General features: G+C 39.9%; 3 protein-coding genes and 1 pseudogene across 4 annotated transcripts; all 4 read left to right on the top strand.

Annotated features, from left to right (window-relative positions):
* The first annotated feature begins 341 nt into the window (after window positions 1–341).
* On the top strand, window positions 342–3,445 carry LOC104817131 (G-type lectin S-receptor-like serine/threonine-protein kinase At5g35370). The gene has a single exon (XM_010546208.1). It carries the CDS (start codon window positions 698–700, stop codon window positions 3,299–3,301), a length of 2,604 nt encoding a protein of 867 aa, XP_010544510.1. The 5' UTR covers window positions 342–697; the 3' UTR covers window positions 3,302–3,445.
* A 332-nt stretch (window positions 3,446–3,777) lies between these two features.
* Window positions 3,778–5,421, top strand: LOC104817125 (selenoprotein K homolog). Its single transcript, XM_010546202.1, has 4 exons — window positions 3,778–3,846; window positions 4,528–4,631; window positions 4,717–4,885; window positions 5,123–5,421. The coding sequence occupies exons 1-4, from the start codon at window positions 3,828–3,830 to the stop codon at window positions 5,155–5,157; spliced, it is 327 nt and encodes a 108-aa protein (XP_010544504.1). The 5' UTR covers window positions 3,778–3,827; the 3' UTR covers window positions 5,158–5,421.
* Window positions 5,422–5,773: 352 nt separating this feature from the next.
* LOC104817112 (ubiquitin-fold modifier 1) lies at window positions 5,774–7,413 on the top strand. Of its 2 annotated transcripts, XM_010546196.1 has the most exons (5): window positions 5,783–5,930; window positions 6,079–6,176; window positions 6,702–6,734; window positions 6,952–7,042; window positions 7,156–7,413. In XM_010546196.1, the coding sequence occupies exons 1-4, from the start codon at window positions 5,863–5,865 to the stop codon at window positions 7,017–7,019; spliced, it is 267 nt and encodes an 88-aa protein (XP_010544498.1). In that variant the 5' UTR covers window positions 5,783–5,862; the 3' UTR covers window positions 7,020–7,042; window positions 7,156–7,413. The 2 variants fall into 2 exon arrangements, with proteins under 2 accessions (XP_010544491.1, XP_010544498.1); XM_010546189.1 differs by having other exon boundaries at window positions 5,774–5,930; window positions 6,952–7,322.
* A 2,448-nt stretch (window positions 7,414–9,861) lies between these two features.
* The window catches only part of LOC104817104, a 3,719-nt pseudogene continuing 2,105 nt past the window's right edge, over window positions 9,862–11,475 (top strand).

The following is an 11,475-nucleotide window of genomic DNA, read 5'->3' as shown; positions in this document are numbered from 1 at the left end:
CCCCCCCCCAAAAAAAAAAAGAAAAATGGATGCATAGCGAAAATTAATTCGCTATCACGTATTCACGTGTATTATATATACATTATCATACAATTTATAATATCATAATTTATAAAAGCATGTAATTTATAATGCACTACCATATCGGTGATGTTTTGCTAAGATCATTTGTTGGAGATATAACTTACAAACCTTAAATTTCGCAAAACAATAAGCAGAAGAAAAAAAAACGTATTTGGAGAAAAAAAAATGGAGTTTTTTTTTTGTGAAAGAAAAAATGGAGTTATTAAGCCGTATAAAAAATATAATAGACATCAATATGGTTAACGAGAAGAAATAGGAGTCTTGAAACGCAATTTCACATGGCGTAAAAGCACGTTTGTTACAATCTGACAACAAAAGCTGCAGAAGCAAGAAATCCAATACCAAACCTCAGCATCTTCCCGTAGTAATTTTCAAACTCTTCCCCGATAAACCCTGAGGTCCAAAATGCAATTTGTTTGAAAAACAGGAGAGAGAGAGAGAGAGAGAGAGAGAGAGAGAGAGAGGTCAAACCAGAGAAGATGCAGAGCACAGAACAAGAACAGAGAACGAAGAACAACGGCGCGTCGCAACCTCTGATCTCATCGTAAAACCCAATTCTCATCTCTTCAATTTCACATAATCGAAAAAAAAGGAACAAAAGAAAACACCCTCTATGAGACCAGTGTTCTTGTCCTTGTTCTTGTCCCTTCATCTCCATGTCCTGTTAGTCTCCTCCATCTCTTTCACAGAGTTCGTCTTCCCCAATTTCACCGCCTCCAATCTCAAGTTCGTCGACAGCTCCCAGGGAGCTTTCTTGTTCTCTCGCAATGCCACCTTCAAAGCCGGCATGTTCAGTCCACGTGGCGACGCCCCATCAAACTTCTACTTCTCCGTCGTCCACGTCGCTTCCGACATAATCATCTGGTCGGCGAATCGCGACTCCCCTGTTTCCAGATCCGGGATCATGAATCTTCTGCCGCAGGGAATCTCTGTCTCCGAGGATGATAAAAGTCAAACAGTTTGGTCAACGCCGGTTTTGCCCTCTCCGGTGTTCGCCCTCCGACTGATGGATTCCGGGAATCTGGTTCTGCTCGATCGATTCAACGTCTCTCTCTGGGAGAGTTTCGGGTTTCCGACTGATACCATCGTGGCCGGACAGAGACTTCCTGTAGGGATGTTCCTGTCGGGATCTGTTCAAGATGGAAACTTTTCCACCGGAGATCACAAGTTTTTGGTCGGAGAATCTGATGCTCTGTTACAGTGGAAGGGACAAACGTATTGGAAACTAAGGATGGACACAAGGGCTTATGTGAATATGAATTTCCCCGTCGAGTATCTGACAATTACAAGAAACGGTTTGGTTCTTATGGGTCGGAACGGAACATCTGTGATCATTCAGGTTGCTCTTCCACCGTCTGATTTCCGTATGGCGAAGATGGATTCTTCTGGTAAGTTCATCATCAGCAGATTATCAGGTCAGACGATGGTGTCGGAATTCGAAGGTCCCGCAAATTCGTGCGAAATCCCGTCTGTCTGCGCAGGAATCGGATTGTGTCACCTCGAAAACGCATCTGAAAACCCTATCTGTTCATGCCCTGACGAGCTTCACTTAGATACGGACGAGTCCACTTGTGTTCCGAACGACTACTCTCTGGCTTTACCGGTTTCTTGCGATACAAGCAACTTATCCTACCTCGATATCGTCGTCGGAGTTTCCTACCTCTCCAATCGATTCGTCTCTCCTGCGCAAATGGGTTTCAACCTGACCTCCTGTCAAGATCTTTGCAGCAGAAACTGCTCCTGCCTCGGGGTTTTCTACGAGAATACATCCCTTTCGTGCTATCTGGTAAACAACGCGTTCGGTTCTATGTCTCTTGAACAGAACTCAGCCGATAACCAAGATCTTGTCGGGTATCTTAAGTTGACGATCAAGGAACATTCTAAGGATCGCAGGAACGATATATCTCATAACGGATCGGGTTTTCCATTGATAGCTCTTGTCCTCTTACCTTGCACAGGTTTCTTCCTTCTGATCACCTTAGGGTTTCTCTGGTGGAGAAGATTTGCGGTAATGAGGTACAACAGTATACGTGAAAAGAAATCATTTCAACGTGGATCGTTCTCTTCTGGAGACCTGGGATCGTTCCGAATCCCGGGTTTGCCTCAGAAATTCGAGTATGAAACCCTCGAACGAGCCACCGATAACTTCCGCACCCAGATCGGGGCAGGAGGGTTCGGGTCGGTCTACAAAGGAACACTCTCGGACAACACAATTGTTGCGGTCAAGAAGATCACGAACCTCGGCGTCCATGGAAGGAAAGAATTCTGCACCGAAATAGCAATCATCGGCAACATCCGACACGCAAATCTCGTGAAACTACGAGGGTTCTGCGCTAGGGGCCGACAGTTACTTCTGGTCTACGAATACATGAACCAGGGCTCACTAGACAAGACCCTCTTCGGGGCAGGTCCAGTCCTGGAATGGCAAGAACGTTTCGATATCGCCTTAGGAACGGCTCGTGGTCTGGCTTATCTCCACTGCGGATGCGACCAGAAGATCATCCACTGCGATGTCAAGCCGGAAAACATTCTCTTACACGACCATTTTCAGGCTAAGATCTCGGATTTCGGTCTGTCAAAGCTATTAAGCCAAGAAGAATCAAGTCTCTTCACGACAATGAGAGGCACTCGTGGGTATTTAGCCCCTGAATGGCTAACGAACGCAGCCATTTCGGAGAAAGCCGACGTTTACAGCTTCGGGATGGTGTTGCTGGAGCTCGTGAGCGGTCGGAAAAACTGTTCTTTTAAGTCACATAGCCACAGTTTGATGGAGAACAGACAAGATCATCGTGATCATAGTTCATCTTCCTCGTCGAGTACCGGTCTGGTTTATTTCCCGCTGTACGCGTTGGATATGCATGAACAGGGGAGGTATCTGGAGCTAGCGGACCCCAGGCTTGAGGGTCGAGTGACGAACGAGGAGATCGGGAAGGTGATTCGGATAGCGTTGTGCTGCGTTCATGAGGAGCCGGCGTTGCGTCCGACAATGGCTGCGGTAGTCGGGATGATGGAAGGGAATATTCCGGTGGGGAATCCGAGGATGGAATCTTTGAACTTCTTGAGATTCTATGGGTTGAGATTCGCGGAGGCTTCGATGGTGGAGGGGCAGATCGGAGAGAGTGGGGATCTGGTTTTCCGGCGAGAGAGCTCCAACAGTGGCGGTTCCAGGAACTCCTTGTCTTACGTGGCGTCGCAGCAAGTGTCTGGGCCACGATGATTTTTTTTTTCCTCTCAAATTTTAAAACTTTGTTTTTTTTTTGTAACTGCTGCGATGATTCACATGTTGGTTGATGGGCTTTTGTTAATATTTTGATCTTGTTAGAAAAATACAAATATCCATATCAAACTTTATTTTTAAGTATGATAATGTAATATTGATATGAGATTATTATTATTACCCGTTTTTATATCTGAATCTTTTGGACTATATCTTAAATGAATTGTTGGTCCAAAATGTAAATAAATAAATAGTGATGCCTAAGTTACATTAATATATTCTTCGGTTAAAATTGTAACCCATTGTGTGCGAGCGAGACTGATACTAGACGTAGGTGACATATACACGTGGAAACTCTTGTAAGGTGAAGCCATTGTCATTCTCCAATCAGGATTTAACACGTGGAATATCCACGTAGGTGCTATTCCCTTGTTCCACGCCCGAAAACGACGCCGTGGAGATTCGAACTGGAAATATAAAGACCCTATTGCTTCGTTGAGAATCGCAGAAAAAAAGAAGAAGGTCAATGGCGTACGTCGAAGGAGGTATTGAAAACTTTAGATATCTCTCTATCTGTTCGAATTTTGTTTGAATTTTCCTCTCGATTCGGTTATTAGGATATCACTACGGTTTCCGGCTTGATTGTTCGTCGTTAATCATGTAATTTTATCTGGGATCATCAAGTTCCGATCCGGTCTCAGATTCTGTAAATGCAATCATGCGTTATTTCATTTTAAATTCTTTATCAAGACGGGAACATGCGATCGGTGATGAGTGTTGTATTCTGTATTGAGTTGAGTGAGGGTTTACTTTCGAGATCTATGGATGTCGATCTTTCCAGGTTATAAATTTGAATTTTGAACCAGATTCCTTTTCGTGGGATTTCTGTGTTATGGGGATTCGTAATTCGTTAATCGTGATGTTCTGTAGAAACAAATGTAGAAGAAGGGCTCATCATCTTTAGAGCTGGTTGTCTGAAAGAACATATGTGGATTGAAAGCTCACGATCCATCATCAATGTCAATGTAAATCATACGAAAAGAGGGATCTACTTTGAGTGAATGTTATTGTGAATGATAGCCTTCTAGAGCTGATTCCGTTTCAAAGAACGTGTATGTGAATAGAGACCATGCGTCACATTAGACGTAGCTGGAGATGATTGCTGGAAACAGATCAACATGAAGTGTGTATTTGACAATTTAAAACTTGTGAAACCATCTTTTCAGGTGTGGTTAAATCAAAGCGGTCGATATGGAGACTTCGGACAATCACAGATTTCTTCTGGTCCATCATCAATGTCATACAAGTCTTCTTTATAACCATGTTCTCGGTAGGATTCTACTTCCCTTGAATATGTATAGCCAAGACATCGAAGCTTAGTGACTAACCAGAGCTATGACTATTTCATTCTTCAGATGGAAAAATCAGACAATTACAGAAAAGGCTTAGGCTCTAGCAAGAAGTGGGATGGTGGAAGTGGAGGTGGTGGTGGCAGCGGCGGTGGGGGTGGTGGGCCACCTCGGCCTCCTCGTGGTGGCCTCGACAATGTTCGTGGCCTGAGGGATATCAATGGAGCTGACCACAGTAAGTGCCTCTCATTCCAAAATGGACATCTTCATCTTGTTGCTTTCTTTCCTCAAGTTTTAAAACAACATTGGATTGGACACATGATCCGCCATAAACCCAGGTTGAAAACTGCCGTCAGATTCATGTTTCGACCGAGATTTAGATACGGGTTGCTAGAATCTGTATCATTCTACTATGTATTCTGTTCGATGAATACGAGGTTTTAAGCCCGAAATCGTGTTTTTTTTTTTTCAGGTTCCCTCCCGGCGTGTGGCTCCTGCTGTGGTTGAGTCTCGGTGTTTTGGAAATGTGGGAGATGTGAATATAATGGTGAAGAAATATATGTGTGAAACTTGAGACATTGAATAGGAAACAAAATAACCGGTCGGTTTGTATTGTAATTTCACGTTGAGTCAAGGATCCTCAAGTGTCTTCTCTTTCCATGGAGACCGTTATTGTCCAGATCAAATACGGCACTCATGAGTCATGTCTGAATCACAAAACTGAATTTGTATGGTTTGTACTCATCACATGAACAAATGTAAATTAGGACACAGCTGGCTAGATTATATACATAATATCTACGTATGCATATCCAATACAAATCTGGTTATATATCGTTTTATTAACAAGGAGAAGAACAATTTCGTGAAAAAAAATTCTACGTATTTCTAATGTAACCGTAGGTAAATTAACATTCAGTGATAGAAATCAACTTTTATTATTATTTAACAACTAATAATTCCGTATTGCTAAATTCATTTGCTGGGTTTCATTGGACCCACATTTATATTTGGGCTTTATTGGGCCGATATTCATTTTTTGGGCTAGGTCTTCTTTACATCTTTTTCGATTTTGGAAATATATATCCGCTTAATAAACACGCGAAGAGATTAATATAATTATAACCGATGAGTAAAAATAAATAAACGGAAGAACGTGAACTTCGACTTGTGCCGTCGAGTTGCAGAGACGAGAAGGGGAGGAAGATAACCATGGCGACCGGTGGTAAAGTATCCTTCAAGGTCACACTCACATCAGATCCCAAGCTTCCTTTCAAAGTGTATGTCCAATCATTCGATATCTACATTCGATTCCTCAGTTACTGATTCAAATCATTTTGTCTTCGTCGATTTGAAGTTTAAAAAAAAAAAAAATTGGGTCTTTTGTATTTCCTTTTTACTCATCGATTTTGATTTTTTCGATCGCAGGTTTAGCGTGCCAGAGGCGGCTCCGTTCACCGCGGTTCTGAAATTTGCGGCGGAGGAATTCAAGGTCCCTCCTCAGACCAGCGCCATAATCACCAACGGTATGCGTATTCATTTTCATTTTGAATTTGAATCTTTGTTCTCGTCAATCTGTAAATCATCGTTTTCAATTTGATATTTTTCTCGAGTGTGAAACGGTGTTTCGAATTTTGCATGAAAATTCTGCAGTTCCGTAGTTTGGTTAATCTCTGTCAAAGTGTAACTCATTACCCGGATTCTGAATTTGCCTTCTTCATCAACTGAATGGATATTCGATATTCGAGTGATTAGGATCTTTCACTTAGGTGAATGCAAAAGGTTGTCTGAGCATTGGATCGGGGAAAAACTTTGTCTTGTCTGATCATGGACATCAATTATATCCAATTTTTATTGTTGGCATGTCCTATTAGAAATGCCCGATTCATACCCGTTGTTTGTTGCTTGTGATTTAGGATCATGATTCTTCCTCCATCATCTGCTTTCAATCCTAGAATCTTCCTGGTTATGTGTGAGATGCTGCATAGATTTTCTACATCATCCTGTCTGTTTCGGGTTTCTGAGTTTTTTTTTGTATGCTACTCTTGCAGATGGTGTAGGAATCAATCCTCAGCAAAGTGCAGGTAGGTTACGGAACTCTACATTTGATCTGAATCTTGTGAATGTACATGTTTTATGTGTTTCCTCTTGTCTGAAGCTGCAAACTTTAACTAGTTTCATGTGAGGTGTTTATTATATGATTTTGTCCTTTGTGTTTGATGTAACAAGATCCAAGAATCCTTGGAAAGCTCAATCTTGATTCTCATCTTTTTCTTTTATGGTTTTTTTTGGTGATCTCAGGCAATGTCTTTCTGAAACACGGCTCCGAGCTCCGCCTCATTCCACGTGACCGAGTCGGAGCTGCCTGAATCATATGTGCTAGAGAGTTGTTGTAAGAGTTGAACTAAGACCAAACCTTTCTCCTTTGTTTATCCAATAAAACTTCGACCAAACCCTCAAACCTTTCTCATATGTTTCAGTGTTTTCTTACATGTTTCAATGTAGCTGCTACACATGTGAATCTCATCTTGATGGAACATTAGTTGCAGACCATCATCACTTGCTAAATTCTAGGAATTTAGTCTCCAACCTCCATGCCCTCCTCTTATCCACAAAAACTCATATTGTAAGAGTGCACTTTAAGTACTAAGTATGATCTCTCTCTCTCTCTCTCTCTCTCTCCTACACACACACACACACAGAGAGAGAGAAGAGTATGTATACTGAAAGATCCATGATTGTAGAGAAATGAGTTGATGATAATTGGTCCATCAAACAAGGGCAAGACCATTCATTCAAGATGGTTGGTGACACACTAAGAGAGGGGTTAAAGAAGTGGACAGGTGCATTTAGGGCATGTGCCCTACATGACCATGCCACCGAAATTTCCTTCTTTCCCCTGAAATGTAAAGCCTTTTTCCTCTTCTTGCCCCACCGCCAAAAGAAAACTTCTAAAGACGATGATATTTTCAACTTCTGTTGATAAGATCAATTGGGTGAGGTTTTTACAGTCTGTAATGTGATTACTCTGTTTTGACTTTGGGGCACTCTTATATTATTTGTTTTTTAAATGGATGGATGCTTCTCTATCTTATGTTGTTTCTAGATGTGAGGTTGACCTTCATATGTTAAATGTGGATTTAATATTTTATGTGTATATATATATATATATATATATATATATATATATTCGTTCATCATGTTTTGCTCACATATGGGTTTGACCTGCAAAAGATTATAAAATTCGAGCTCATCTTAAAATTGATAATTGATAATTGATAATTGTTATTACTAACCGCCATTGTTCATATTTCAACGTGATTATGACCGTAACGTTTTTCTCAAAACCATTGTTTATGTTTTTTTTATAAGATTTGGCTCAATGGGGTTTGAACCCAGGTTGGGATGGTGAATCATTTGACATGGCACAAATGATGTTCTCTCATCCAAAGTTCAATTCTTTCAGATCACAAAATAAAAATACGAAATAAAAATATTTGGTGAAATTGTTTCATATAATATTCACGTTTGATTAATAAGAAGCTATTTTGTTATCTGTTATTTGATATATAAAAAACAGATAATAAATAATAGCCGCTCATGTTGGTTTCTATTATCACTTGGAGCAATGAACTTTGGTACTATACTATATATGCAATACGAACCCGAAGCAAATTAAGACATTTTTATGTTATAAAATAATAAATCAGGAAACGATTTATGGTTATCTTAAAACCGAAGCCAAATTTGAGCAACAAGCAAATTCAAATCGATATATATACAATTGGCAAGGAAATATATATAATTTTTATTATATATTGCATAAACATATATATATTATATAGTATGAAATTTCCCAAAACAAGTACAGTATCACGTGATCGATACATCATAATCCCTGCGATCACGCTCGATCAGACGAAAGCATACACACAAACACATGCATATTCATAATCCATCTGATATATTGAGACACCAACGTGCATGCATGGATGTTTGTACACCATTAAAACCATACAAATATATAACCTAATTAATTAAATAAATAGTAACAAGCGGGTTCGAAAATGTGTTCATGAGCTGAGCGTTGGATTAGCGTGCCCCTTATCACTATCCAGCTGTTCAGCCCTTAATTCCAGGAGTTGGAAGCGTGAACACATAATATGTATTTGTGACGTAAATACCCCTGCAATAGTCAACCTACGTTTTGCTGATTGCAGGGGTAATTGTGGAATTATAAGGTGGCTTTTCCTCTCCTGGTCAAAGCTTGGCCTATGTGGGATCCCCATGAAGAGAGGGAAGCGAGCTTCATGTCTCTCCTTGTTCTTATTCCTCTTCTTAGACAGCTATTTTTTTTTCCTGCTTTATATGAATCCATTCAAATAAATCATGGGCCCATGTGAATTTAATCAGCAATATTTTTAAATTATATAGCCTTCAATTCAAGTTTCTGAACTATATACATACATATATATATATATATTTTATTTAAGACTTACATTTTTAATATTTAAAAAAAAGTAAAATGAATTGCAATCTTATAAGCATTTCAAACTGATATTTTTCTGCTATTTTGTTGTTGTTGTTACATATCACTCCTAGTGTATATTTTTCATGGAAGAAGTAGAAATTTTTTCACATGATTTCATTTGTAAGGCATACAAGTTCATTATTTTTTTGTCTCTAAAAACACTATTCCCTACAGTTATTAATTATTTATATTTTTATATGGCTTAATTTCACATAATCACTCAAAAATATCCCATCTTTCCCTGCCAAACGATCAATCCTAAGAACCTTACACCATGATATTAGATGGAAAAACATTCCATTTTAATTACGAAATAGAAAAAAATAAACAAAACAATGCCTATTAATAGGAAAAAAAAGGACAGAGAAAATATTATATGTTGTAAAAGAAAATACATAAGAAAAGAGCAATATCTTGAGCTCCGTTAACTCTCCACCACTCTAAGAGCCCACTTTTCGTCACGAGTCGTAGTCACATAAATTACTTTTTTTTTTTTTTTTCTCTATGCTTACCGTCAATCCGCAAATCTATTTGGTTATATGTTATAAATCATGCGACTATTGATGTAATATATTTAGCAATTTCATTCACTTATCTGCCTTAATTATTTTTTTTCCTACAAAATTCTTTTGATTGGAATGAGACAGACAGAAATAAATTAATTATGACACTGTAATCATGTTTCATCTCTTTAAGAAACTCGTTGTCTGCTTCAGACCGAAAGAGAGCTCGGAAAGAGAAAAAGAGTTTTTAGTTAAGTACTAAGATTTTCTGCAGATCCATCTCCCTCAAGGTCTCAGAAAGGCATCCACGAGATCATTGCTGATACATTACCCTTTTGCAAGATCATCGACAAAGACCCGATCTTTCTCGCTATTTGTTTTTTGGGTGGGGTTTGGACTGATGAAGAGCAAGACCCATCACCAGCAGAACGGCAATGGCGGTGGAGGAAGCGAAAGTGGCTGTCGGAGTCCCCCCCCCCCCGCGCCCCCCGCCGTCAGCAGCGGCGGAGGACTCTGTTCAGGGCTTCGTCCTTTGCTCTCCGGCGGAACCTCCGGTACTTGCTTCTCCTTCCGATGATATACGCTTCTGGGCTTCTCATGTGTGTGGGACCCTTCTCGGGTCTTGTCGGGTGGCCTCCTGTTCCCGGGTCGGTTTATCGGAGCCCGGAGATTTTCCGGAAGCTCAGAGACGACATTTTTGCAGATAATTCTACCGCCATTGAGGTTCTTCTTCTGTTCTTAGCAAGATCATGTCTCTCTCCTTGGGTTTTTTTTCCTAGTAGATTCCTTTTGATTTCGTGTAAAGTTTGTTCCTTTTTTCCTCGGTAGTTGTCTTCTGTCTGGAAATACAAAAGAAGGCCGAAAATGCAGAAGCCTTGTCCGAATTCGACAGCTTCTTCACATCTTGGTCTGAGCAGAGGTAGACAGATTCGGTTCATCAATTTTCTCACACATTCCTTTTGCGTGTATATATCCATACATACATATATGTAATGTATGTGTGCATTGCATACACATAATGACAGATCAAGTTTCTGTCTTGTTTCTGGTTTTTCTTTTTAAATTCTGGACCACTGAGTTCTGTTGCTCTTTCAAATTCAGTCATAGGCTCTAATGTTTAAGCTTTGAACAGAAACAAGGAGGAAACTTTTGATAGATCGCCTGTGCTCTGTGATTTTGAATCATTGTTCAAAGCTTTAAACCAATGTTTGATGAAATTCTAGAGTCATATGGTCCTAATGGCTACTTGATCGTGGATGCAAATGGCGGCCTTAACCAACAACGTTCTGCGGTATTGCCTTATCGTCTCTGACACCCTTCTCTTCTTTACTTAAATACTTATCCATATACATTGTCAGAATATGTGATCTTGTTTTGTACAATGTTGTCAGATTTGCAATGCAGTGGCTGTTGCCGGACTTCTCAACGCAGTTTTAGTCATACCCCGGTTTGAATTTCACACCATTTGGAAGGATTCAAGGTCAGAAGTTACAGAAATACCGATACACTTTGATTCATTACCGAGTATTCTGCATTTAGATTCGGACTTAAAACTATGTGCTTGTGGCAGCTCTTTCGGAGATATCTATGATGAAGATCATTTCATAAGAACTCTCGAAGGCTATGTGAAAGTGGTGAGAGAGCTTCCGGACGAGATAATGGCTCGTTTCAGTTATAACTTAACGAGTATCCCGAATCTCCGTGTTGAAGCTTGGGCTTCTGCTAATCACTACATTGGGGAAATATATCCGGTTCTGAAGAAACATGGGTATGTTTCTACAAGGATGAAGT

This window comes from Tarenaya hassleriana, unplaced genomic scaffold, assembly GCF_000463585.1.
Source record: "Tarenaya hassleriana unplaced genomic scaffold, ASM46358v1 Cleome1, whole genome shotgun sequence".
NCBI lineage: Eukaryota > Viridiplantae > Streptophyta > Magnoliopsida > Brassicales > Cleomaceae > Tarenaya > Tarenaya hassleriana.
Note: the sequence above shows the minus strand (reverse complement) of the source record. Positions and strands in the feature narration are given on the sequence as shown.

Coding starts and splice junctions, on each gene's coding strand:
- LOC104817131 (XM_010546208.1), top strand. CDS start 698: ATGAGACCAGTGTTCTTGTCCTTGTTCTTGTCCCTTCATCTCCATGTC.
- LOC104817125 (XM_010546202.1), top strand. Junction 4,632..4,716: donor TCTTTATAACCATGTTCTCG/GTAGGATTCTAC, acceptor TTCATTCTTCAG/ATGGAAAAATCAGACAATTA. Junction 4,886..5,122: donor TATCAATGGAGCTGACCACA/GTAAGTGCCTCT, acceptor TTTTTTTTTCAG/GTTCCCTCCCGGCGTGTGGC.
- LOC104817112 (XM_010546196.1), top strand. CDS start 5,863: ATGGCGACCGGTGGTAAAGTATCCTTCAAGGTCACACTCACATCAGAT. Junction 5,931..6,078: donor CCCAAGCTTCCTTTCAAAGT/GTATGTCCAATC, acceptor TTTCGATCGCAG/GTTTAGCGTGCCAGAGGCGG. Junction 6,177..6,701: donor CAGCGCCATAATCACCAACG/GTATGCGTATTC, acceptor CTACTCTTGCAG/ATGGTGTAGGAATCAATCCT.